The sequence below is a fragment of the Phascolarctos cinereus genome, unplaced genomic scaffold, assembly GCF_003287225.1.
Source record: "Phascolarctos cinereus isolate Bilbo 61053 unplaced genomic scaffold, phaCin_HiC Scaffold_2;HRSCAF=192, whole genome shotgun sequence".
Lineage (NCBI taxonomy): Eukaryota > Metazoa > Chordata > Mammalia > Diprotodontia > Phascolarctidae > Phascolarctos > Phascolarctos cinereus.
In genome coordinates this window covers 90448968-90473988 of record NW_027555625.1, presented here as the reverse complement: position 1 = coordinate 90473988, position 25021 = coordinate 90448968, and the positions used below count along the sequence as shown (strand labels likewise).

Below are 25021 nucleotides of genomic sequence, written 5' to 3'. Positions count from 1 at the left end.
AGACATTGTTATCAAAAACACATACTCCACAAACACTTTGATAACAAATGATCTCACCCTATCTTTGAAGTGCTTTCATTTCTTTTGCTACCCACTGTGTTCCTTATCAGAAGGCCAAGTGTAAGAAGTTTCCTGGTTTATGATTAGGAAAGAATCTGATAGATTAGAAGACTCAATTGAAGTTGGACATAATAAGTATTAAAGTATTACATGACATTAATCCTGCCATTCCATTACTCTCTCAATCATTGTGCACAGACTAATTATTCTGAAGCCAGTGTTCAGGAGAAAATAGAAACATACTTACACTGGGCTGGAGTAATCTCTTTATTGCATCAACAAGGCTAGCTCTGTACTGGTCCAGAAACAGGCTGACATTGAGAAGAGAACAGAATCCAGATTAAAATGGGTTTTCAATTCTAATGATACTAATGCAGATAAGTACAAGGCTAATTACCCATGTTGACACAAGGCTAAAAAGGAGAAATTGAAGTCTGAATTTCCTTCTATTCATATGCTGTTATAGAAAAGGGGGAGGGGAAAGATATCATAACGAATGTCAACCAAATCAAGTCAAAACACCAATAGGCATTGGTGTTGGATTCACATCTGACTGGGCTAGCTAGGGTGGTAGGGAGAAGGTGGGCTAGTGGGGTTCTGAGTATACTATTCATGTCACCCAGGGTTTAAGTTCATCATAGCTTAGATCCTTGTAGACTTAGCTCTTCTACCCACCTATTGGGTGATACCATATCACCCAATACCCTAGGTCACCTTATCCTACCCACTCCTTCCTCGGGCACTCATTTTCTGAAACAGGACAAAATGGATTGAATAGAATCTGCTGTTTCAAACTTCATCACAGTCCACTCCAGACTGGTACAATATATGTATGTATATGTATGTATGTATGTGTGTATGTATGTATGTACTCCTGTGTATGTGTGGGTGTGTGCCAGCAACTAGGTTTCATCCCTATACCTGTATATAGCCTCAACCAATTTGCTTTCAGACCATGTCCACAATGGACCATGGTTGCTCTTAACTGCCCCTCTCTTTCTTGAGTCCCTTTGCTCTCACACCATGTTCTGAACACAGTGCTCCTGACCTCTGCACACACTCTCACACCCTCTTTCCAATCCCAAATGTTCAACCACTGCAACTACTCTCTCTCTCCTACCTCTACTCAACTCCCCCAGCTCACTGAAATGTACAAGATCCTTGTCCACATCTCAGTTTCTGATTCTATAATACTGTCTCCCTACCATGTCGTGTAGCTCTTAGCCCAATCTCCTAAATGGCCAATCAACATATAGCAACGTTGAGGCTGGCTACTTCCTAGTACTCCTAAATATTCTCAGAACTGCAGATCTTTTGCTTCCCTTAGAAAGGCAGGGAGAAAATCTCCCCTTTTCAGGTCTACTGTCTCTCAAGCTCTCAAGTCTCAGGAGATTTCTGAGGCTGCCTACCAAAACAATGGGATCCTCCAGCAACCTATCTTATACAAATCAATGAATAGCAGTGAAATGGTAATGAATTTCTATGACTATAAATGCCATTGAGGTTGGACTCAAACCAGTGACCTAGAAGTAAAAGGCTCCATAACAAAGGATCCAGTCTAGTCATGCTGTGACAGAGGTCATAGAAACGCTTGCTTTTTTGCCTTGACCTCCATGTTGATATCTAGTTCAACGTGATCTTTCATTTTTCTCTTCTGACCTCTTAATAGCATCTGTTGTTGGTCTGTCACTCTCCAAATTGCTCTTGTCTGGCCTTGTCTTCATTAGGCTTTGCCTTGGAGACCTGGAGTATAACATCTTTCTCTGGAGTTAGAAACTCCTCATGGATCCCCAGACTTGAGCCAGTTGTAACCAGATGGGATATTCACAAGCTTAGGCTGAGCCTGCAGTTTTTTACTGTAGCAGAGGAAAAGTTTCCTGATGAATGCTTCCTCAGCTGAAACCATACTGTTGTATGGATGAACTATTTTACCAAGAGCAACGTTTGTGCGGTATCCCGAGGAATGATTCTCCAGTCTCCCCTTTTGGAGTGTGTCTCAGTAAAATAAAGCTGTTATAATAGGTCAATCACATTCATAGGGCACTTTCTGCCTCTATTCTTACTTTTATAGTAAAAGGTGCCATGAGGAGTTAAATAGAACATGAATGAAAGAGTGAAACATATATTAAGCATTTACTATGTGCAAAGCACTGTTCTAAGTGTTGGGGGTACAAGGAGAAGAGTAAGATAGGCCCTGCTCTCAAGGAGCTCACGTTTTAATGGAGGAGACAACACATACGGAAGGTTTCAGCAGTAAGTCAGATGGACAAGTCCCACGGTCCCCAGGATACAGGGGCAAAGCAGATATTGATGCTTTCTTCTTTAATGTTATTTCCACTGATAGCATCCTATCAGTTTCTGACGTTGGACATTCTGATGTTGACATTGCCTAGGGCAGTGGTGGCCAGAAGTCTTGAGTTGCTGTGAGCAGTAGCCAGGCTACTCAATAAAATACAGGGACTGCTTTCCTGGACAATGGCTGAGGCACTAGGCTGGGAAGCACTTTGATTCCCCAGGCTCTTGAGTTCAGGGTCGGAGGGGAGATGGTGGTCAAGTGGTAATAGGGGTGACTGGCCTGGCACGTTCTATCTCCTGTTTCTGTCTCAGCATGCCTTGTTGCTTCAGCTAGCCTGGCTTGATTGCCCCACGTGTGACAAGTGGTTGATAGCTGGTGGGGATGGCTAAACCCTTCTTCCCAGGAGATGCTTCCTCAGGTGATGGTTGTAAGGGCTGGACTGGAAGCTGGAATAAAGGAAGGGGCTTGCCACCACTCCCAGGGTTCCTGTGCCTCTCTGCCGGTAGGTTGAAATTGGTCAGCAGATGCTGGTGGTGGTGATGAAGGTATAATACTTCGCCATAAAGATTTCTCCCCTAATAATGGCTGTGAAGGATGGGTGGGAAGCAGGTCTGGTAGACTGAAGGGGCACTATGGTTCCCAAAGCTCTTGGGCTTAGGGTCCTTGGCTGTCCCTATTAGGGTCAGAGGGGAGATGGCAGTCAAGGTGGTGGTGGGGATTGGACTCTCTTGGCACATTCTGTCTCTTGTCTCTCCCCAAGGATGCCATGGTGTTTCTGTTAGTAGTTTGGTTAGAAGATGACGAAGTCTCTGCCCTTGAGGAGCTTAATGGGGGAGACGAAAGAGCCAAAAAACCCAAATAATACTCTCATATATCTATAGTGATTTAAAGTTTCCAAATCACTTTTCTCATGACACTATGAGGAAATTAGGTGGAAGAATCACCATTCCTCTACTACTGATGAAGAAAGCTGGGGTCAGAGAGATGAAATTACTTGGGATTGAACCTAGGCCTCTGGGTTCTGAGTCCAGGAAGCCATGTTATCTTTGTGGACATATAGACACATACTGTTGAATCTTTGCTTGGATATATTTAGGTGCTCTGTGCATGTGCAAGGACTCACAGGAGAGATTCTCCACCCAGGATTCTCTTTCTAGGATGTCCTAGTGCTGGAGGGATTTACTGGAGAAAAAATGACTAGTTTTTTCTTCTTTTGTTTGAGACTGCAATTGCACAGTCAATTTTCTAGTGTGTTTACCAGTCTGACTAGTTTTTCCAAGGTAACTTAAAATTAAAAAAACTTATTCTGAACTTAAAAACACCACATACAATGAGTGTTTCCATATACAGAGTAGATCAGAAAAAAAGGTTATAAGTGAAAACTGCTTATCTTTTATGAATAGCTTGCTTTTCCTTTTAATTTTGTAATAAATTCAAAACATAACTTTCAAAGCTGTCCTACTTGTCTGTGTTTCCTTCTGGGCTTCCCTCTGTTCCCTTCTGTGTATTTAAAAAAATGCTTCAATGATCCTTTTTCTACTTTTTTTTTCTTTTTGATAACCTTATCACTAACTCCTTTTCACTTCTCACTTTCCCCCATTAAAAAAAAAAAGAAAAACTAAATTCTTATAACAAATATGCAAAATCAAGCAAAACAAATTCCCACATTGGTTGTATCTAAAAATGCCCTAGTCTGTGCTCTGAGTCCTCTACCTTTTGAGAAAACTTTCACATTGCTGAATGCATGTGTACTGATGTTCAGTGTATTTGTGTATCCATTACAAGTACAGAAGCTGATATGAGTATTTTAGATGTTACATTCTTAGAATACTGGTGCCTAGTAATTCATCTAGAGCACAATGTAGGAGCTCATTCATGTATTTTTTTTTAATTTTACTTTTGAGCATATTTATGCCGCTTGCCTTATTGAGAGATGAGAGTGGACAGCTAATCCAAGATCCTTATGGACTGTGGGTCCAAAGGATAAGGTTTGTCTGATGGCCTAAAAGCCTAAGGTGATCACCTCCAAGGGCTTAATCCCTTTTTGGGAACCCCACAACTCTTAGGTACTTATCTGATTTTGATTTCTTTTTTTAAGCTAGCCTATTTTTCTAGTGAGGGGTAAGTCTGGACCTCCGTTAAGATTACTGTAGATGTTATAGGGGTTCACTGTGGAAATTTCTAGTACCCATGTGCTGCAGGGACCTATTAAAAAGGTTTGTCTAGACCTCTAGTTGGAATGCACTCTGTGCTGCAGAGATCCTGGAGAAATTCTGAGTGTCCTCTGTGTTAGAGGGATGCAGAGGAATTTTCACCCATGACAATTAGGTTTCTTACTGAAAGATGGTGAGGGGAGACGACTTCCAGACAACCCCAGGTTCTCTATCCTTGTTAGGAGTTCTGTTTGGACCAGCCTTTCCCTCTGAGGTGGGAAATCTGATTATCTTTTTTTCTTTTCTTTTCTTTTTTTTAAATGTCTTTGTATTGGAGCAAGCACAAGATAAGCAAGCAGTAACCTATTAGAATTTTGTTAAATGGTCTCTATATGTAGAACTGTATCAACATATATTTGTTGAGGTGGGTATAATCTCCAGGCCCTCTAGCTATGGTGGGCCCGAATCCTCATGGAAGAATGTTAATTCCTAGTCTGTTAAAGAACTGTGCCGCATTAAGTCTCTTTAGCACATGACACTGAGGAAGGCTCTCCAAAGAATAATGCTTGGGCCTCCCCAAGTCACCAGAGAACTATTCAAAACTGAAAAGCACTTTGGTTGATTTGCTGGGGAAAACAAATGTTTAACTGGGGAGGAGATTTGAGAGTGGATGAGTGCGCTGGAATTTGGCTCTCCTCCTCCTCCAGCTGTTTGATGCAATCACAGAAATGAAGGAGCAGAAATCAGAGCTATTACATGTTAACAAAGTTAAAAACAACAACAACAACAAAACTCTAAGTTCTGTCATGTCTTTACAAAGTTTGAAAAATTCTCTGATTGAATTGGAAGAGGAACCTGGCCATTAGACGTGTGAGAAATGAAGCACTTTAGAGGAAAGGAGAAGCTTTATGGAGTGTGACCCCTGCATCTCTACCAAAGGGCATCAGGGAGGAGGGGACTTCTTCCTCCTCAACCCTCAATATCAGCTACAGAATTTTGTAACAAAGCCATCTGCCCAATAGGAGACAGACAGAGACAGATGTATAGAGAGAGGAGCAGGAAGCAGCTTTGTTCACAGAGAAGAGACCCGACCATGGATTCAAGAAAGAACCAACCCTGGAGGACAAAAATTGCATCATGGAGGGAAGACCCAAGGAGCCCAGAGGAGTGACCCACCCAGCAGAGACTGACCACAGGGGAAGCAACGGGAGGACAACACAAGAAGAGGAAGGACATCAGGGCCCTGAAGCACTGGAGGCATGAGGACCCTTGGCATCCCGTTTCTTTCATCTGTGACTCACCACTAGTGTATTCTAAGTATGTGCCCACCCTTTCCCACTGATGCTGTGTGGATTTGTGGGAGAGTATGCCCTAGGTTTATTTGGGGGAAGGATACTTTGTGACTACAGTTCTTATTATATTATCTTTATAAATAACCTTTTTTATTATTTTATTTTAAATATAAATACTAAAACAAATCCACAATAAGAAAAGAAAAAGAAACATAAATGTAAATATTAAAACTTAAATATAAAATAAGAAAATTTTAAAAAGCATTGCCATGTGCCATAGCAGAATGTAAGAGAGGATTCAAAATATACAACAATAATTTCCATTTTAAGAAAGCCTATACAATAAATACCACACATTGTGTTTCAAGCTGTCCATTTTCTCTTTGCTTCCTTGTAAGTTTTCTTTTGTTCTCTTCTGTGCACTTTTTACTTTGTTTTTTTCCCCCTTCCTCCCTCCCTCTCCCCCAAGAAGTCTACAATTAAGCACGGATATATCTATATCTATATCTATATTTACATCTACATCTATATCTATATCTATCTATCTATATAGAGACAGATAGATATAGATATATACACACACATATATACATACATGTATACATATATATAAATATACATATATAGTATAAATACCTTTGAGATAATTTTGTATAATAGCTAACTATTAAAAGGTACTGATTGGTGGGGGTTCATAAGCTATACTTTTAGGAATATGGACTCACAGAGTACCTTTGAACCTGGAGGTAGCAACTGCCTTTGGTGGGGGGTGGCACGTGGGGAGACTCAACCTTCCCATGTGAAGAAGTTGAGGATGTAGCCTTCAGAGGGGGTACTAGGTACATAAATATCAACAAGAAAAAATATGTGTATGTGTGTGTGTGTGTGTATACATATATATATATATATACATACATATATATATATATATGTATGTATATATATATATATATATATATATATATGAACTATTACACTTAAATAATTTATAAACAAGGAATCAAGGAAGAGGGAAGAATAAGAGATTGAGAAGGGGAGAGGATGAGGCTGACTGAATGACTGGAGTGACTGGAGCACATGGCATTTAATCTTCTGCCTCTGTGAATTTGTACTGGCCATGCCCTATGCCTAGGAGTTCTCTCTGTTCAGCTCTGCTTCAGAGCATATGACTGTTTCTGCAAGCTGCAACTTGAGCACCAAGTTCTATATCATTCCTGACTCTCTCAAATCCTAGTGGCCTCCCTCTCAAATTGCCCTGTCTTTAGCTAATTTATTTCTATTCTCCTTCTATTTATTTTATACACACACATATACATATGTACATACATACACATATATGTACTTGTCTTCTTCATTAGACTACAAACTCCTCTCAAGTAGGGATTGTTTCATTTCTCTTCTTTGTATCTCTAGTGCCTAACACAGTGCCTCACATACAGTAGATATTTCATAAATGTTGGTTGATTTATTGCTTGATTGGTTATTCTACCACATACTGATTTTAGACAACAGGAGATATATCTACAGCTGGAAGGGACCACAAAGGTCATCAAGTTCAATTCCTCAATTTTACAGATGAGGAAACTGAAGACCAGAGAAGGAATAGGACTTGCTTCAGACCATACAAGTAGTAAGTGACAGAAATGGGATTTGCGACCAGGTTCTCTGATACCAAACCTACTGCCAAAACTACTCTGACATTTTTTGTCCTTCTCTGAATTCCTCCCATACTTAATTGTTCTTTAGGCTTTGTTATGTATTGGTTTTAAGCTCCATGAGGACAAGGACTACTTTTTCGTATCCCCTACAATGTTTAGTGCAACAGTGGTCAAACAGAAAGCCATTAGATGCTCAACTCTTCCTATTATATTGAACAGTCCCTGAGAAATGCATCTGAGTTGAATCTACCTTTGTAGCTCTACACAATGCCCTGCACATAGAAGACTCTTAATAAATGTTTGTTGAATTTAATTGAATAAAGTGTTCAATAAAGATTTGTTGATTGACAGATTGATTCTTGGGGGAAGCAAGTACTAACTACAATGGGAAGGGGAAGGACAGTATTGCAGTGGTTTTCTTTACAAAGTCAAGAAGATAATGTCCTGGATTAACAAGCAGATGATAGGGAAGTGATGAGAAATAACCCTTGGCCCAGTATTCAGCTACAGCCAGACTTTCGTTCACGTATTGCATCTCTCTGGGTTTCTCCGAAGTGAAAGGAACATAGAGAATTGAGGACGGCTTCAGAGAACAACACAAATGAGGAAGAGAAGAGAAAATGGGTCCTATGGTAAAAGCAAAGGAAAGAAGGCTAGGGAGAACAATATAGAACTTTAAGAACATGAAAGGTTATTATTCAGAGAGTGATCAGGTGTTTTCCACATGTCCCAAAATGGGGAAATAATGGGAATTTTCATTTGGATATAACTCAATAATTCAATTCCACAGGCAACGATGAAACACCTACCATGTGAAAGACACTATGTATGATAGGCTTTGGGAGGAACTTGATCTGCCAAGGTAAACTTCCAGGGTTTAAGTAGGCTGCCAAAGGAAGTTATGGCGTCTCCCTCCTTATAATAACCTACTATTTGGTTGGGATTATTCTATAATATAGAGAGAAAAGAATGAAGAAAGCGATTTTCTGGGTTCCCTTTTGCCTCTATGAATCTATGGTTTGGGGAAGATGTGTGGGGAATATGTAGCAAGGTTAGGGAAGCAGACTCATGCTAGCACCAGTATCTGGGTTTACGTGAATGGAGTGGAGAAAAAGTAGTTATGTCTTTTTTGCTAGACAAAGGCTTCTATGCAGTAGAATGTTAGATGAACAAGAAATCAAAATATAAGGCCCTATGATGAGAGAATTATTGATCAGGATAGGTTGATATTTAGTTCATGTGAAAATTTTAATCTCTGCAGAGGCAGTCTATTCATTCTTACGGGTGAGAACATGTCCAATGTAAAACTGATGAATTTATCTAATGACTGGAGTCAATGTTTGAAGAGAAATGTTAAGATATTTTGCAAATGTGGAGGAGAATTAGGGAAAAAGTGCAGGATCAGATTAAATAGAATGGAAGCTGTTGGTACTACACTGTTAAGGCATATAACTATAAATTTTTTTAAATGGCAAATCATAAAAATGTACAATGACATTTACATTTGCTCATCCATAAATAGTCTTTTGCGGTTTTTGGATTAATGGGCTTTTGGGTTTCTGTTTTTCTTTATGTGTTTGGCTATGTAAAAACAGAACTGATCAATAAAAATGAAATAATTTCATATTGAATAGTGATTAATAACAGGTAAGGGTTAATGGAAAGGTTAAGGAATTGTACCTCAATATTTATTTCTTTAAAAATTTTGATCTACTTCACTCTTTAATTTTTGTAATTATTATTTTTTTTAAAGTTTAACTTGCACAGAGAAAATGTGGGGAAAATTAGATAATTTTCTCTTTAGTTAACTATGCCTACAGGAGGCTTGGTTGGCTGGCCTATGATGTAATTACCAAGTGACATTCTGTCTCTTATGGCTAAGTGTATTTTAATGTCGAGTAATTTTGTTGTGTTTTATTATGGAACTATGATTTCATTGCCTTGGGGGAATGTTCACCGCTGATCAGCAATTATTCTGTAGCTTAAAGTCTTAGGGCACTGAGAAGTTAAGTGACTCACCTATGGACACACAGCTAGTATATATCAGAAGCAGGATTTAAACACAGGGCAGGTAAAGCATCAAAGAGAAAATAAACTGCCTCTTATGAACTGTACCCTATTAAATATCCAGAAGACAGTAGGCAGTTAATATTTGAGATACTGATTCAGATACTGATGCATTGACAGCATAATCACAACCACATTTAAAATGTGTCAGATACAAAGAAGAGTTGACATATATCTATACATAGGACACCAATTTTTTTTTTCAACTTTTGACCATTTGTCTTCTGTCTTCTGTATCTATCCCTCAACAGTTAGCTGGCTAAAATACCCGAGGAAATTTTTCTAGTTATCTAGTAGTTCTGTTCTCCAATCAAGCCTCAGCTTCAGCACAAGTTTGACAAGACTTTGCAGAAAATGTCAGATGAGCAATTTCAATATCCTTTAATGGAAGGTATCTGCCTGCACAATCCCCTGAAAAAAAAAATCGACCCTTTAAATAAATCCTAATGGGCTAGAAGAATAGCTGTTAACTTAAGTGGATCCACAGCTCAGTGAGTCACTCTGTTGAGAGGAAGATACAGTTTCAAATTTATCTTCAGTTACTGAGCAAGAAAGATTGATGGTTAATCTAGTTTGACCTCCAAACCAAAGATTCTGTGCAATTTGTCTATGGGGCTAACCCTACTATTGGTCCTTGAGTCAAAGAGGAAGATGCCATGTAGAAGAAAAAAGTACTTTCACCTGAGTCAGAAGAGCTGGCTTTGGGTTTTTCATTCCTGTTTCTAACTAGACTCATCAAGCCTCAAGACCACATTTGCTTGAGCCTTACTTTTCTCATCTGTAATAGGGGGAGATATTAACACTTACTCTGCTAACCTCAAAGTGTTGTAAGCAGCAAATGTAAAATGTTTCGTAACCAAGGCATATTGCTAACATAATATTATTATTATTGTTATTACTCTTCTTATTAACATTCTGGATCTAATTAAAGGGAAAGATGCTGGATGATCTGTGTTCATTCTACTCATTAGCAATAATATTCTATGGTCTATATAGAATATAGTTCTATGTAGAAAATGAGTACATCCAATGCAATATTGGCTAAGAAGGAAATGGGTGAGCTCCCAGACTGGAGAATGTCCTTTGGGTAATCTGGCAGAAATTAATACTCTCACTGGACTTTAAAGGTAAGATTATCACATTTAATTAACTTTCTTTAGATTCAACATTCACCTAAGACTGAAGAGTTATTTTAATTATGAATTTCATGATACAGTAAAAAGAACAATGTTTTGAGTAACCTCTGGGTTTGAATACTGCTTATACTATTTGCTCCCCTTCATCTGTCAAATAAGGGGGCAGAACTAGATTATCTATTATCCTTTCTAACTCTAAATCCTATGATATTATGACCTAGATTGATACTTGTAATATCTCAACTCACAGTTGAGTGAGAAGGGATTCTAGAATCTATGTTATGTCTAGTTTAGGAAAAAATATCATCCCCTCAAAAAAAAACCAGTTTAAAATTAAATATTCCTTCAGTATCAAAGGGGAAAAGTAGAGAAAAAAATGAAGCGCAATCAGTGTTAAGAAGGTTAGAAGCAAAAAAGAAAAGAAAAAAGAATTGGAGTTAACAGCCACTGTTCTTCCTCCACACTCCCAATTTTGTCCCTAAAAGTCTCTGACTGCGGGTGAGTTTATACTGCAATTGTCCTGGCATACCTAGGTACAACAGGCCAGGTTATGGGTGGCATTTCAGACATGCTTTCCAAGCCTTTAGAGGATCCAAATGTACACAGTCACTTCTCTTTTCGCAGCGTTCCAATAAACTAGAGAGCCGTCAACCACTGAATGAAAGCGTTCATTGGGTAAAAAACATCTTACTTCCAGACCCTTAGATTTCATTGTGATTGAACAGGAGTCTGGAAAGGCAGGCTTAAAATTAACAATCACTGGCTATTCTAAACTCAGCAAGGACGGGGTTGGCCTGCATTCCAGCAGAAAAGAATCCTTACATTATATTCAACCCAAAAACAAGTCATCTGAGGAGCCATAATAAGCAGTTTTTCTGTCCCTGTGGTTAAACATTCCAGTATTTTGATGTTTGTCAACAATATCTTTTTGCAGGTATGGCCTCACCTAGATTTTTTTTTCCTTCTATTTATCTCAAAGTTGACACTTTCCAAGTTATTTAGGAGCTGTTGAACCATGAAACTATTTTTTATTGTCAAAAATGCTGAATGGGGAAATAATGACAAGCTTTCACAGTTTGCCTCTTTATTTTAAAATCTAGTGGAGCTACTAAATTTAGTTGTGAACTAAGAGTCTGTCTGTTCTGGGAAATAAGTTATTCCCACCACTGCACACGAGGTTTGTGAATGTTTGAATGTAAATATATGAATATATGAATGATTTGGGAACATAAACATATCACCGCTTGTTTTAATCATGTGCATTTTTACTTGAACCTCAATGTGGGTTTAGAATAGGTTTGTGAATAGAGCTTGTTTTCATGTAAATGGGATCAAGCAGTACCACGGGTTAGCTATTCAAGAAATCAGACAATACCACCCTTGCTGGAAAGGCTTCAACAAGAATTTAATCCATGGACCTAATATTTGAACTCAGATTCTTGCTTCATATTCTGGGCCTCTAATCCCAGATCTGATGGCCTGACAATAACGATAGGACAGTGTGAGACTCAACGTGACCCATTTGTGTGCAACACCTGTTTTTGACACTGGGCACTTTAGACTTCATCTTCATCTGAGGCCGTATCTGAAGAAAGCTTTCCTTTCCCCTTACTGTGTCACATTCTAAACATGCAATATGGCTTGCCTGCTCCCAGAATCAACATCCATACAGTGACTTTGACCCTATGCAATACCAAGAGGGAAAAAGTTCAAAGAATTCAGTGCCCATCCTGGCCCTATGTGCCAGGTATAAGTCATAAACAATGGCTGTTTAAATTAGGTTTTTAAGTAGTTTAACCATTTTTCATCAATGACAGATAGGTTGGATACTAAAATATTTATCTTTGGAATAGAACAATCAGGACTACTGTGAGAGCAATCTAGATTTTCATGTTTACTAAAGAAAATGATGAGTATTCTGGCACTTAAAACTAGGGGGCGAGGCAGGAAGGAGGATAACCACTCTGTCAGCTAAAAAAAAATTTTTAAAAACTAAACTTGGTTTGTTTATTATCACTTAAATGCACAAATGCCAACATGCCTGCTCATTGTCTATATGTGTGTGATTGTACTAAGGAGTTTAAACTGAATATGCATTGTGTATTTATTGAGTATGCACATCCACGTTGTTTTCTAGTGAAAATACAATTTTCAAAAATGTTAGAGAGACTATTTTTAACCTGAGGTCATTAATCAGAAAACAGCTTAAGTCTTGTTCTCTCTGCCAGTCTCTCCAATACAAATAGGATGACATGGTGTGAGTGTCCATAGAACAAGATATGACAAAGCCAGGTTGTTTTGATATTCGTGTGAAGAACAAATTTAACTCTAAATCTCTTGGCCAGACCTTGCCTCACCCACATAATCTGGAGAACATCCACATGCGACCCTTGTCTAAGCCCCGGAGAAGACTGCTGCCCTCCTGCTCTTGTCCACCAGCACTCTGATCTGACTTTCATACTTAATCTGATCTAATCCTGCCAGCATTAACTTCATCTGTGCAATGAAACCTGGAGAATCCATTCTCCTATTTGGTGAGGAAGGCATTTACAAAATTACTTGCTGAAATCATATGGCCATGTTTAGCTTCTTATTTTAATCATATGATGCATCTCTAAGACATTATCGGTGATTAGTCAGAAACCTGGGTCTGTCCTTTTTGGGAACAAAGACGTTTTCTGAAATGAAATGATAAGAGAATGAAGTGCTGGTACCATACAGTGTAAGGAAAGGAGGAGGAAGAAGTAAAAGTCACAAGCTTGAAAAATGTTTTTCATTGAAGCAGGTTCTCCTGAAAAGATAATTTAGTTGACTTAAATAGGAAAACGACCAGCTGAAAATGTTTTGAAAGTAAAAAGGGTTTTTGATTGAAAAGAAATATATTTCTTTTCATTTAAAAAATGCCGCATTTCTTGGTGAGAGCCAGAAATACATTGTTCAACTACTGCCCTGTCTGTTCCAGTGTTCTGGACCTCCAGATTGTGCTCATCAAAATGAGACCTTGTTCATTACCTCTGAACTTGGGTTTTAGAAATCTGAAATGCCACTACAAAGTCAAAGAGACTGAAATTTAATGGAAAAAATATGCAATAATTGCCAAAGTTTTCCATAAATTAAAATATTATTCCACTTATCTAAAGAAATTATGTGAGATCAGTTGCAGTAGTTATTAAAGGGCTAAGGCTTGTTTACCCTGTAACTCAGAAAGAAGCAGCCTTTCAAGAACAAAGTCTGGCTAAATAAAACCAATAAATAAAACACCCAATGTATATTTTTTTGAAAGCCAGTCTTTCAAAAATTCCCATATCTCAAGTATTAATTTCCCATTTATTAATAAAATTTAATTTTATGATCAGTTTTTGTTTTTAGAATATATTAAAAACAATGGCCACTGGATAAAACTGAAATGACTATATAGCAAACACAAACACTGCAGAAATATTTTTTCTGGAGTTGTTATGAATACATACATATATATATATATATGTATGAATATATATATATATATATATACACATACAATACATATATAAAATATATTCAGGATATGGTTATGAATATACCAAGATTATATATTCTCACATCTATACATATATAGATACAATACATATAGATGTTATGTGTGCATATATCCTCTTATATCAATAGTCAGATCTTTCCTAAGAAGTAAGCTAATTGAGCTGTTTGTGTTGATAAACTCCCTTTTCTCCAGACTATTCCTCACTGAGCCATAATTATTTGCAATTTGCCTAAGTCGTCCATTTACTGATACGTCAAGCATGAAACAGAGGCAATTCCAGAAAATGGAAATGCTTCTCAAAATCAATCTTTGGGAAATAATGTGGTAGAAGTTACTGTGTGATAGAAGACTACCTTAGGACTGTCACATGGAGATGAATATTAATTTGTCGAGGTGAAGGTGGCTTTGTGCTTCATTTGTTGACTTTGCTTAGCCATCAGCAAATCGGCACAGCACAATTACTCCAGCAAAGCTTCTTTTTTCCCCCCAACATGAGTTTTATGATTTTTATGTACTTACCAGTCAGCACACATAACAATGTCAAAATGTCCTTCCAGTTGAGAGACATCTGTCTCATTATCCCATCGTAAAACGCTAGAGGAAAAAAAAAAGACTAAAAAAAATTAGACTTAGATTTTTTCATCTTTTTGATTCTACGCTATTAACATTATTTTTTCATGGCACTGAAATTATTTAAAAGGTATATACATATTACTTCAAGGGGTATATGACAAAAATCTCGGAACATAACTGTGTATTCTATATTTTGTTCAGACTGAACCCTCAACGAGGAAGAGTTCCAGCTTTATTTAGACATAACAATTAAGCTGCTGCCAGGCTTCTGTAGGTGAATCAGGGAGAAAGGGAGTATTTGTTACCACAGTCACTGGAATCTCTCTGGATGTTCCAGACCTTTGTACCTGCGTGTTGGAACTGCAGTTTTGCCAGTCTGACCAGAATATAAATTTACAAAAATAAAATGATGTGGGTTTATAGCATGTCAATTGCATTTTTTTTATTGATGGAATGTCCCATTTTTCAAGGTTTAAGAAGAAAGGATAAAAGAATATTCAACTTTTATTTGGCAGTGTGTGGCTTTAAGAAATTTTCAAAAATCACTAGTTCTCACACCAAATCTGAAATGAAGGATCAAGTTTTAAATTATAAACCAATCACAATAATGAATAATGTGAATTTGAAAACTTCAGTGTTCATGAAGTCAACTAGATGGTTGTGAAGATACTCTTAGTAACTATGATCATCATTGCAATTTATTAAAATATTGCGAAGATACTCCACCCCCGACCCCCGCCTACCTCTAAGCAAAGTCTGATTTGCAGAGAAACATCCTGTTCCCTGTTTCAGTTTGATGGTAACTTAAAACAAACTGACAGCTTTTCTTTGATCTTGTACAGCTATGCTTCCTTATCTTTCTTTGTGTGAGGTTTCTAGTTTTCTAATCTACTTTGGAAGAAAAGAGACCTTTACCTCCAAAAGCTTAAATAGAGCATCAGTCATTTTTCTAATAAACCCCAAAATTCCTTCAAAGTACACTCAGACATGAGAGAGACATGCAAATTTCCTAAGGTATAGCAGATAAAAATGCAATCTTGAAAGTGCCTATGAGAGATATTTAGCCCTCCTGCCTGGAAGCCACATAAACAAGCTTTGTAGATAAAATTTAAAATCCTTATACTTTCCTAAAGTCCTCTGGAGCTAATGAAAGTTACATATATCCAGGAAGCAGAGAAAACTAGAACTCTGGATCTCAACTGCTAATTCCACAGGCTCTATAATCCAATAGAAGACAATCATATGAGCCTTTAAAGGCTGTGATTTTTTGGGAAATGCATGTCTACCAACTCACTGATCTGAGCACCAGCAGTGCCATAAAGGGAGAACAAACTCTCTCCACATCCAGTGCATGGGGACTGATTGAGCCTTAAGCAATTTCATTTAGTGGAACTTGCTCTAGCTCTGCAATAGTTTAGCTGCATAAACAGACTTTGAACCAGATGAGAATGTCTTTTTTTTTTAAAGCAAAATAATTCTCCTTTTTAAAAAAAGTGCTGCGAAGAAAGTGGTTGTAATATTTGAATTTCTGAAGAGATTTGGCCTCCTGGCTCATAAACAACCCCCAGGGCACTGTGTGTAAGTATCAGCTCACCCTATCTAATGATCTGTAGCTTGGTTTAATATTGCATAGGCTCACTACCATTCCAAAAGTGAAATTCAAATGCTGAGTTGGGTCATCAGACCCACAATGGCTTTGTCACAGTGAGTCATTGTTATCAACATTTGCAAATGACACTGTGCAAATTAATCCAAAGTATTGCAGTATTGCAATCTAAGGCAGATAATGCTGAAGTATCTAGATACATGAAAGACCTACAGATGATTAGAAACATACATAACAAAATTTTGCAAGACAAGTTTTCATTATTATTATTTTTTTTTTGTGAGGCAATCCGGGCTAAGTGATTTGTCCACAGTCACAGAGCTAGTGAGTGTTATGTGTTTGAGGCTGGATTTGAACTCAGGGCCTCCGGACTCCAGGGCTGGTGCTCTATCCACTATGCCACCTAGCTGCCCCACAAAAGACAAGTTATGACCTGACTTGTTAACTCTCTATGAACACAGATCATACAGATTGCAACAATCAGTCTGTCAATAAACATCTATTAAGCACCTACTATGAGCAGGCATTATGCTAAGAGCTGGGGATACAAAAACAGGCAAAAGGCAGTTTCTGCCCTCAAGAAGCTCACAATCTAATGGAAGAGATAATGAGCAAACAAATATGTGCAAACAAGCCACATACAGGAAAAAAAGGAAATACAAACACTGAAGAGAGAGAGGGCACTAGAATTAAGAGGGGTTGGGAAAACCACCTATAACTAACAAGCGTCTGAGGCACATAAAGTTTAGGTAACTTGCCTGGGCTCAAGTGTCAGAAGAAGAATTTGAATCGAGGTTTTCCAAAGTCTAAGCCCAGCACTCTGTCCAATACCCCACAACTGCCTCTGTCTGCTTATACATATTAACACTAATGTGGATACAAAGTATGTGTATTAATACTAATGTAAAAAAAAACTGATGTCTCCATATATTTCCCCCAAAGCGTGCCCTGCTAATCTACAGAAATCAGATTCTAAGAGAAATCATTATCAACAAATAGCCATGTTATATTCTCTTCCATGCCCCCCCCTTTTTTTTTTTTTGGAGACTGGGTCTACCTATCATCTCTAGGCTGGAAATGCCACTCACAGACCCAACCTATCAGTTGGCATGGAAGTTTTGACTTCTTTTGCTTCCTACCTTGACTGATCCAACCCTCCTTAGGAAGGGCTGGTGTTCTGGTGGCCCCTCCTACTCCTGGTTAGCAAATCATACTGATTTGCTGGACTTAGTGTAGACGTCCAAGTGGCTCCACCCCTATTGCATCTCAAAACTCTTGAACTCAAGTGATTCAACAGCCTCAGCCTCCCACTAGCAGATAATATAGGCATATACCACCATTCCTGGCCCATATCATATTTTAAAGAAATTTTAAGGAAATCACAGTTGTATCAAACTTGGTGGCTTTAGTAGGTTAGAATTCAATATTGTGGTAACAGGAAAGTAATTATGTCATCCTAACTCAAGACTTTTCATACTGCATTTGAGTTTGGGCTTCAACCTGACACTGAAAGCCAAATTCATCTCTAAGCTATTTTGTACCTTTCATCTCAAAACAACAACAGAAACAATAATAACATCAAAAACAACAAAACAAACAAAAACCCCAAGCCAGATGCATTAAAATGTGTCCAAATGTGTTTCCAATTTGTAATAAAATCTGAAACCTGACAGGTTCAACCTGATTTGGATCTTAATTGTAGAGATCACAGACAACTCACTTTAAAGAGAGTTTTGAAGGATGTTTTTTCTGATAGTCTCAATGTAAAAATTCATCTCCATCTATTTTACTGTAATAATTGTGGGCCCCTAGTTGTAGGGAAGATGAATCTATTTGGTAACTCTACTATCTAAAAGGCGTTGCTTTTCTAGTAGTGAAATAAATGTGTTGACATAATTCTTGATCATATTTGCCAAATGCAAAAAACCAAACAAACTTGGAACTATCAAAAGACAAGTAATTCTGTGACTGGTATAAAGGAGACAGTTGCTTTTCTTTCATATTTATCAAAAGCATTTGTTTTTGCAGAGAAATCCATCAGTGTCTACACCAGTTCCTTTCATTTTATGCCTCAGTGTTTAAGTCTGCATTGAAAACAATTTCACAGTACACATTCAGGTCATTTACTGTATTAACCAGATTTTGGAACTACTTCTCTCCCTCCTTTCATACCCTTCCCCACTGTATTGCTTCTTTCCTCTAGCTCTTCATTCTCCAATATCTTCTAATCCTTTGTAGGTTTTGAAAAGTGCTGTTTTAAAGGGGTCAGTACGTAGTGTCTTGGACTCTTTAGAGAATTGCCATGATTTAAACTTACAGCTAAATTTATAGACTAAACAGTTGCTTGGTTATTGAAGGGTCCTTCATTTATTATTTATTGGCTCGACTTAAAAGCATAACTGTAACTTAAATGCATATGTTAGCCAACCAAGCATTTAGTATGCCTATCATATGCTGAATAACATGCTAGGTTTTAAAAGGGAAGCAGAAGATTTTCTGCTACCCTCAAAGGACTTACAATCTTGTTGGAAAGGTTAGACCTTCATATGAAACAATCAGAGAAAACTATGATACGGTATATAATTAAGTTCCTATACTGTGATATAGGAGTTCAGGATGGGAGGATCAATGTGGCCTGGATTAGTTGGGATAGGGCTCTATGGCAAAGGAAGAATATGAGTTGGGGCCTGAACAAGAGAGGAATTGACCAGGTGGAACAAAAGGATATTTTCATGTTGGAGGGAACAGCATGACCAAAGCTCTAGTGTGTGCAGTGGAAACACTGAGAAGGTAGTCTGGCATGTGGTGGTAAGGTTTGGGGATTGGGGGCAAGGTACAGATCCCAGCCATGTATGGCTTAGTTGATAAATCTTAGAGAATTGACCACAGTTGTGATCTGCCTGGAGTCACGTATCAGAGGCAGGCCATGAACCCAGATTTTCTTCCTCTAAGCATTCTATTAATTATACCACACTATGTCTATTATACATAATAAAGAGGAAAAAGAAAATCCCTAGCATTCTCACATATTTCTACCCAGGAGTACTTTGCCAACTCAGAGAAATCAGATTATGAGAGAGATATAGAAACTGTCAACAAATAGTCACTTTGTATATTCCTTTCCATCCCATGTATTTTAGGAAAAATTTATTAATTACAACTGTATTAAACTAGATTATGTTAGTGGGCTAGAGTTGAACACTGTGGGAAAAGAATGCTAATCCTACACTTGCATAATAAATTTGATTTTATTATTAGAACTCAAATTTTAATGTATACTATGACATTCCTTTCCTCCCACTCCACCACTGCCACAACTTCATATTAAATTTGGGCAATGGGCGAGAGGGAGAAGGAGTGGTGTAGTATATACTACAATATAAGTCCAATTAACACAAGACAATTTACAACTATCTAAAGAAGAACACAAAATATATTCGGTATCAGAGAAATACAGGCAAAGGAAAAATACTGAAATAAAACATAACAATGTAAAAGAGGCAAACATGGATTCACATTTACAAATGGTGGTTGTAGGAACGACACAAAGAAATGGATCAGAGCTGTCTGTTATTTGTGATATGCTATACCATTATCACTTGCTTTACCACTATATTGGGAGTGATTACATGGCTAGTCAGTCTTAGTGAGACAGAAAGGCACTTGCCCAATAGGTAGATAATTTTTCAAGTCAAGGCAGCAAGCATTTTATTCAGTCATTTTTCAACCATGTCCGATTCTTTGTGACCCCATTTGGGGTTTTCTTCACAGAGATATTAGAGCAGTTTGCCATTTCTTTCTCCAGCTCATTTTACAGATGGGGAAACTGAGGCATGTGAGATTAAGTGTCCTGCTCAGGTTCACACAGATAGTAACTGTCTGAGGCCAGACTTGAACCCAGGTCCTCCTGACTCCAGGTCCAGCACTCTATCCACTGCACCACCTAGCTGCCCCAATAAGCATTTATTAAGCACTTAATACATGCTTAGGGCACTGTGCTAAGTGCACATAAAGAAATGCAAAAATAATCCCCGAATTCAAGGAACTAATATTCTAATGGGGAAGACAACATGCAAACAACTATGTGCACAGAAAATATATACAGAGTAACTAGGAGCTAATCTGAGAGGAAAAGCATTAGCTTTAAGGGGAACAAGGAAAGGCTGCCTGCAGAAGATAGGATTTTAGCTGAGACTTGAAGGAAGCCAGGAGGTGGAGATGAGGAGGGAAATGGCGTGAGGAACAGCCAGAGAAAATGCCAGGAGTGAGAGATGGAGTGTTTTGTTTATGGAACAGAAAGGAGGTCAGCGTCACTGGATCAGAGTGTGTGGCAGGGAGTAAGACATTAGAAGATTGGAAAGGTAGACAGGGGTGGGGGGCTGGGAGGTGGGTTACGAAAGGCTTTGAATGCCAAACAGGGGATTTTGTGTTTGATCCTGGAGGTGATAGGGAGCCACTGGAGTCGACTCCAAAGCATGGTCGGACCTGTGCCTTAGGAAAATCACTTTAGTGGCTGAATGGAAGATGGGTTGGAGTGGGGAAAGACTTGAAGCAGGCAGCAGCAGTAATCAGAGTGTGAGATGGGGGCCCTGCACTAGAGTGGGGGCAGTGTCAGAGGAGAGATCTTGCAAAGGTGAAAATCCACAGGCCTTGACAATGGCTTGGATATGGGGGTTGAGGATGACACTTGGGTTGCAAGTCTGGAGGACTCTATAGTAACAGGGAAGGTAGGAGGGGCAGAGGGTCTGGGGAAAGGATAATGAGTTCAGTTTTGGACACGTTCAGTTTAAGATGTCTACTGGAAATCAAGTATGAGATGTCTGAAAGGCAGTTGGAGATGTAAGATTGGAGGTCAGCCGAGAGGTTAGGGCAGGATAAGTAGATTTGAGAATCAACAGTCTAGAGACGATAATTAAATCCATAGGAGCTGATGTCCAAGTGAAGTCATATAGAAGGAGAAGAGAAGGGGAGCCAAGGCAGAGCCCTGTGGGATGTGGATGTGACCTGGATGTAGATCCAGCAAAGCAGCCTGAGGAACTGTCTGATAGGGAGGGAGGAAGGGAGAAAGAGAGACAGAGAGAGAGAGAGAGAGAGAGAGAGAGAGAGAGAGAGAGAGAGAGAGAGAGAGAGAGAGAGAGTGAGAGAGACAGAGACAGAGAGAGAGACAGACCCAGAGAGAGACAGAAAGAAAGAGAGAAACAGAGAGAGAGAGTGAGAGAGAGAGAGACAGAGAGAGAGACAGAGAGAGAGAGACAGAGAAGGAAAGAGGGGGAGAGACAGAGAGAGAGAAAGAGACAGAGAGACACAGAGAGAGACAGACCCAGAGAGAGACAGAGACAGAGACAGGGAGAGACAGAGACAGAAAGAAAGAGAGAAACACAGAGAGAGAGAGTGAGAGAGAGAAACATAGAGAGAGAGAGAGAGTCCTGGAAACCTATGTGGAGTCAGAAGTTGGGGGAGTATGGTCAAGTGTAAGAATACTGGAAAGATGGGAAGGGACCAGATTGTGAAAACTTTAAAAGCCAAATAGAGGATTTTATATTTGCTCTTAGAGGTAACAGGTTGCCACTGAAGTTTACTAAGGGGAATGGGGTGGGTGTGGAGGTCAGATCTGTATTTTGGGAAGATCATTTCAGCAGTTGAGAGGAGGATGGATTAGAGTGGGGAGAGAACTGAGGCAGAAAGAACAAACAGCAGGCTGTAGTGCAGGTGTGAGGTGATGAGGGCCTGAATCAGGATGATGACTGTGTCAGAGAGAGAAGGGGGCATTTATAAGAGATGTTGCAAAGGTAAAAGTGACAAGACAGATTGGCTATGAGAGGTGGATGACTGGGAGGATGACGGTGCTCTTAGTAACAGGGAAGTTAGAAAGGGGGTTGGGGGAAACATTTGGAGCTGTTTTGGACATGCTGAGTTTAAGGTGTCTAAAAGACATACAGTTAGTTCAAATAGGTCCACAAGGCAGTTGGAGATGTGAGACTGGAGGCGAGGAGAGAAGATTAGGGCTGGAAAAATATAGCTGTCAATCATCTGTATAGAGATAATAACTGAATTCATAGGAGCTGATAAGATCACAAAGGAAAATTCTATAAAGGGAGAAGAGAAGAGGGCCTAGGACTAAGTATTGGGGGATATCCATGTCTAGCAGATATAACTTGGATGAAGATGCAGCAAAGAATGAGAAGCTAGCTTAACAAGTGTAACTCTTAAGACAGTTGCCTAAGTAATATAATATTTAAATTATGTAAACATTTGCAAAATCCAATTCTAAATTGCTTCTGCCATCTCCTTCTTCTACTCCTAAGTGTTACTGAATTGAAAAGGAGGAAGCCAAAACTCTAATGCTGATGGAAGCCATGAAAAATTTCTGCTATCTAACCTCAACTAGATCTTAAATGAAACAAGGCAATACCTTTACTCTTCCTTAATAGGTTTTCTATCCTGCTAAACCCAGATGCTATTCCAAAGTTTCTCTTCTCTCAATCCTCTCACACTTTTCCCTTCTCCCCAAGCCCTTGCCTTATACTTTACTGGGAAAATAAAGCTAACTACAGTGAACTTACTTTCTCCCCTTCTCTTCAACTCAAAACCCTCTCTCTCCTCCTTTACTCCACTCTCTGACAAAGAGGTGGGCCCTCTTGCCATGGTCAACTCCTCTCCATATGTGTCCTTGATCCCACATACCACTCTATTCTCTAGCACTGTCCCCTAAATCATTCCCTTCTCTCTCTAATCTTCAGTCTTTTCATACCTATTATTTCTTTCCCTGGTGCCTGCAAATATGACCAAGTTTTCCCCATTAAAAAAAAAAACAACAACCTTCACCATACCCTCAAGATATTATCCAATATCTCTCCTCCTTTTCTCAGTCAAACTCCTAGAAAAATCTGTCTACCTTCATTGCTTTTCCTGTCAGTCATATCTCGACCACTTGCAATCTGGATTATGACTGAAACTTCTCTCTCCAAAGTTACCAATGCTTATTTAGTGCCATACCAGTCAAAGAAAGGATTATACTATAGAGGCAGGAAAAAAATAATAAAAGTCATCTGGAGAAACAACAGATCAAGAGTCTCAAGGGAATTTTTTTTTAAGTGGAAGGAAAAGGGTCTCATAGAAGCATACCTCAAACTATAGTACAAAGCAATAATTCTTTTAAAAAAAAACACCCAAAACTATGGTATACTGGTTAAAAAATAGAGAGATCAATTAGAGAACTAGAAGCAAACAAACATAATAGTATAGTGTTAAATCCAAAGACCCCAGTTATGGGGGTAAGAACTCACTATTTGACAAAAACTGTTGGGAAAGCTTGAAAGCAATAAGGCAGAAATTAGATATGGACCAACATCTCATACTGTATAGCAAGATAAGTAGTACTTGAGGTGCATATTGAAGGAAGAGAAGCATTCTTTGAGACAGGTGAAAAGACATTACTCCATGTATGAGGGATAACTACCTCAAAGCCATAGAGATAGGATAAAGAGTACTGTGTATGAGGAATAAAGAGGCCAGCTTATCCAGATCACAAAGTGGAGGGGAGGGCGAAAATACAGTGAGGCTGAGAAGATAGGTTGGGACAAAGTTCTGAAGGTCTTGAAAAACTAAACAAAGGCATTTTGCATAGTGAGAGGTGCACTTATCAAAAATAACTTTGCCATTAATGTGGAGAATGGGTTGAACTAAGAAGACACTTGAGGTAGGGAGGCCAATTAGGAGACTAATAATTTAGGCAAGAGGTGATGAGGGCTTGAACTAAGGCAGTAGCTGTGTGAGTGAAGACAAGGTATTGGATGCAAAAGATATTGGTAGAAAGAGCAAGATCTGGCAACTGACTGGATGTGTGGGGAGAGGAAGAATGAGACATTAAGGTTATGAACCTGAGAGACTAGAAGAATGGTGGGGCCTTCAACAGAAATATGGATGTTTGATAGAGGGATGGGTTTGAGGGGAAAGAGACAGTTCTGTTTTAAATATGCTGAGTTTGAGGCGTCTCCAAAACACCTAGTTTGAAGTGTCTAATAGCCAATTAATGATGGAAGACAAAGCGCAGGGGAAAGAGAGTGAGGAAGAGGTGATTGTTTTGTTGCCAATACCAACACCTCTATGTGAACCTTGATCTCCTGGTGTCTTTTCCAGTATATTGCTTCCTCTATCATCCCTACTCTCTCTAATCATCAACCTCTCCTTAGCTAGTGGCACCTTTCTGGCTGCCTATAATCATGTCCAAGCCCTCTTCATCCTTAAAAACAAACAAACAAACAAAAAAACTACCACTAGATCCTACTACACCAATCATTTATCATCCTATATTTCTCTTCCCCTTCTCAATTTAGCTTCTTGAAAGCTCTCTACAATTGGTGCTTCTGCTTCCTCTCCTCTCATTCTCTTCTAAATCCCCTGCAAAATGGCTTCTGATGTTATCATTTAATTGATACTTCTTTTCAAAAGTTATCAATGATTTCTTAATTGCCAAATCTAATTATCTCTCCAGATTGTCACCCTTTTTGACCTCTCTGCAATATTTGACACTTTTTACCATCTTTTTCTCTTGGATTCTCTCTGCTCCCAGGGTTTTCATGGCTCTGCTTTTTCTTGTCTCTTCTACCTGTTGCACAACTCCTTATTGACTCCTTTAGTAATTCCTCCTCCATGTCATC

General features: G+C 38.7%; 1 protein-coding gene across 1 annotated transcript in view; it reads right to left on the bottom strand.

Annotated features, from left to right (window-relative positions):
- Nucleotides 1–25021, bottom strand: part of CAMKMT (calmodulin-lysine N-methyltransferase) — a 501359-nt gene that overhangs the window by 18742 nt on the left and 457596 nt on the right. Inside the window, 2 exon segments of the mRNA XM_021001297.2 lie at nt 308–371; nt 14702–14776. Of these exon segments, the coding sequence (XP_020856956.1) occupies nt 308–371; nt 14702–14776 (139 nt within the window).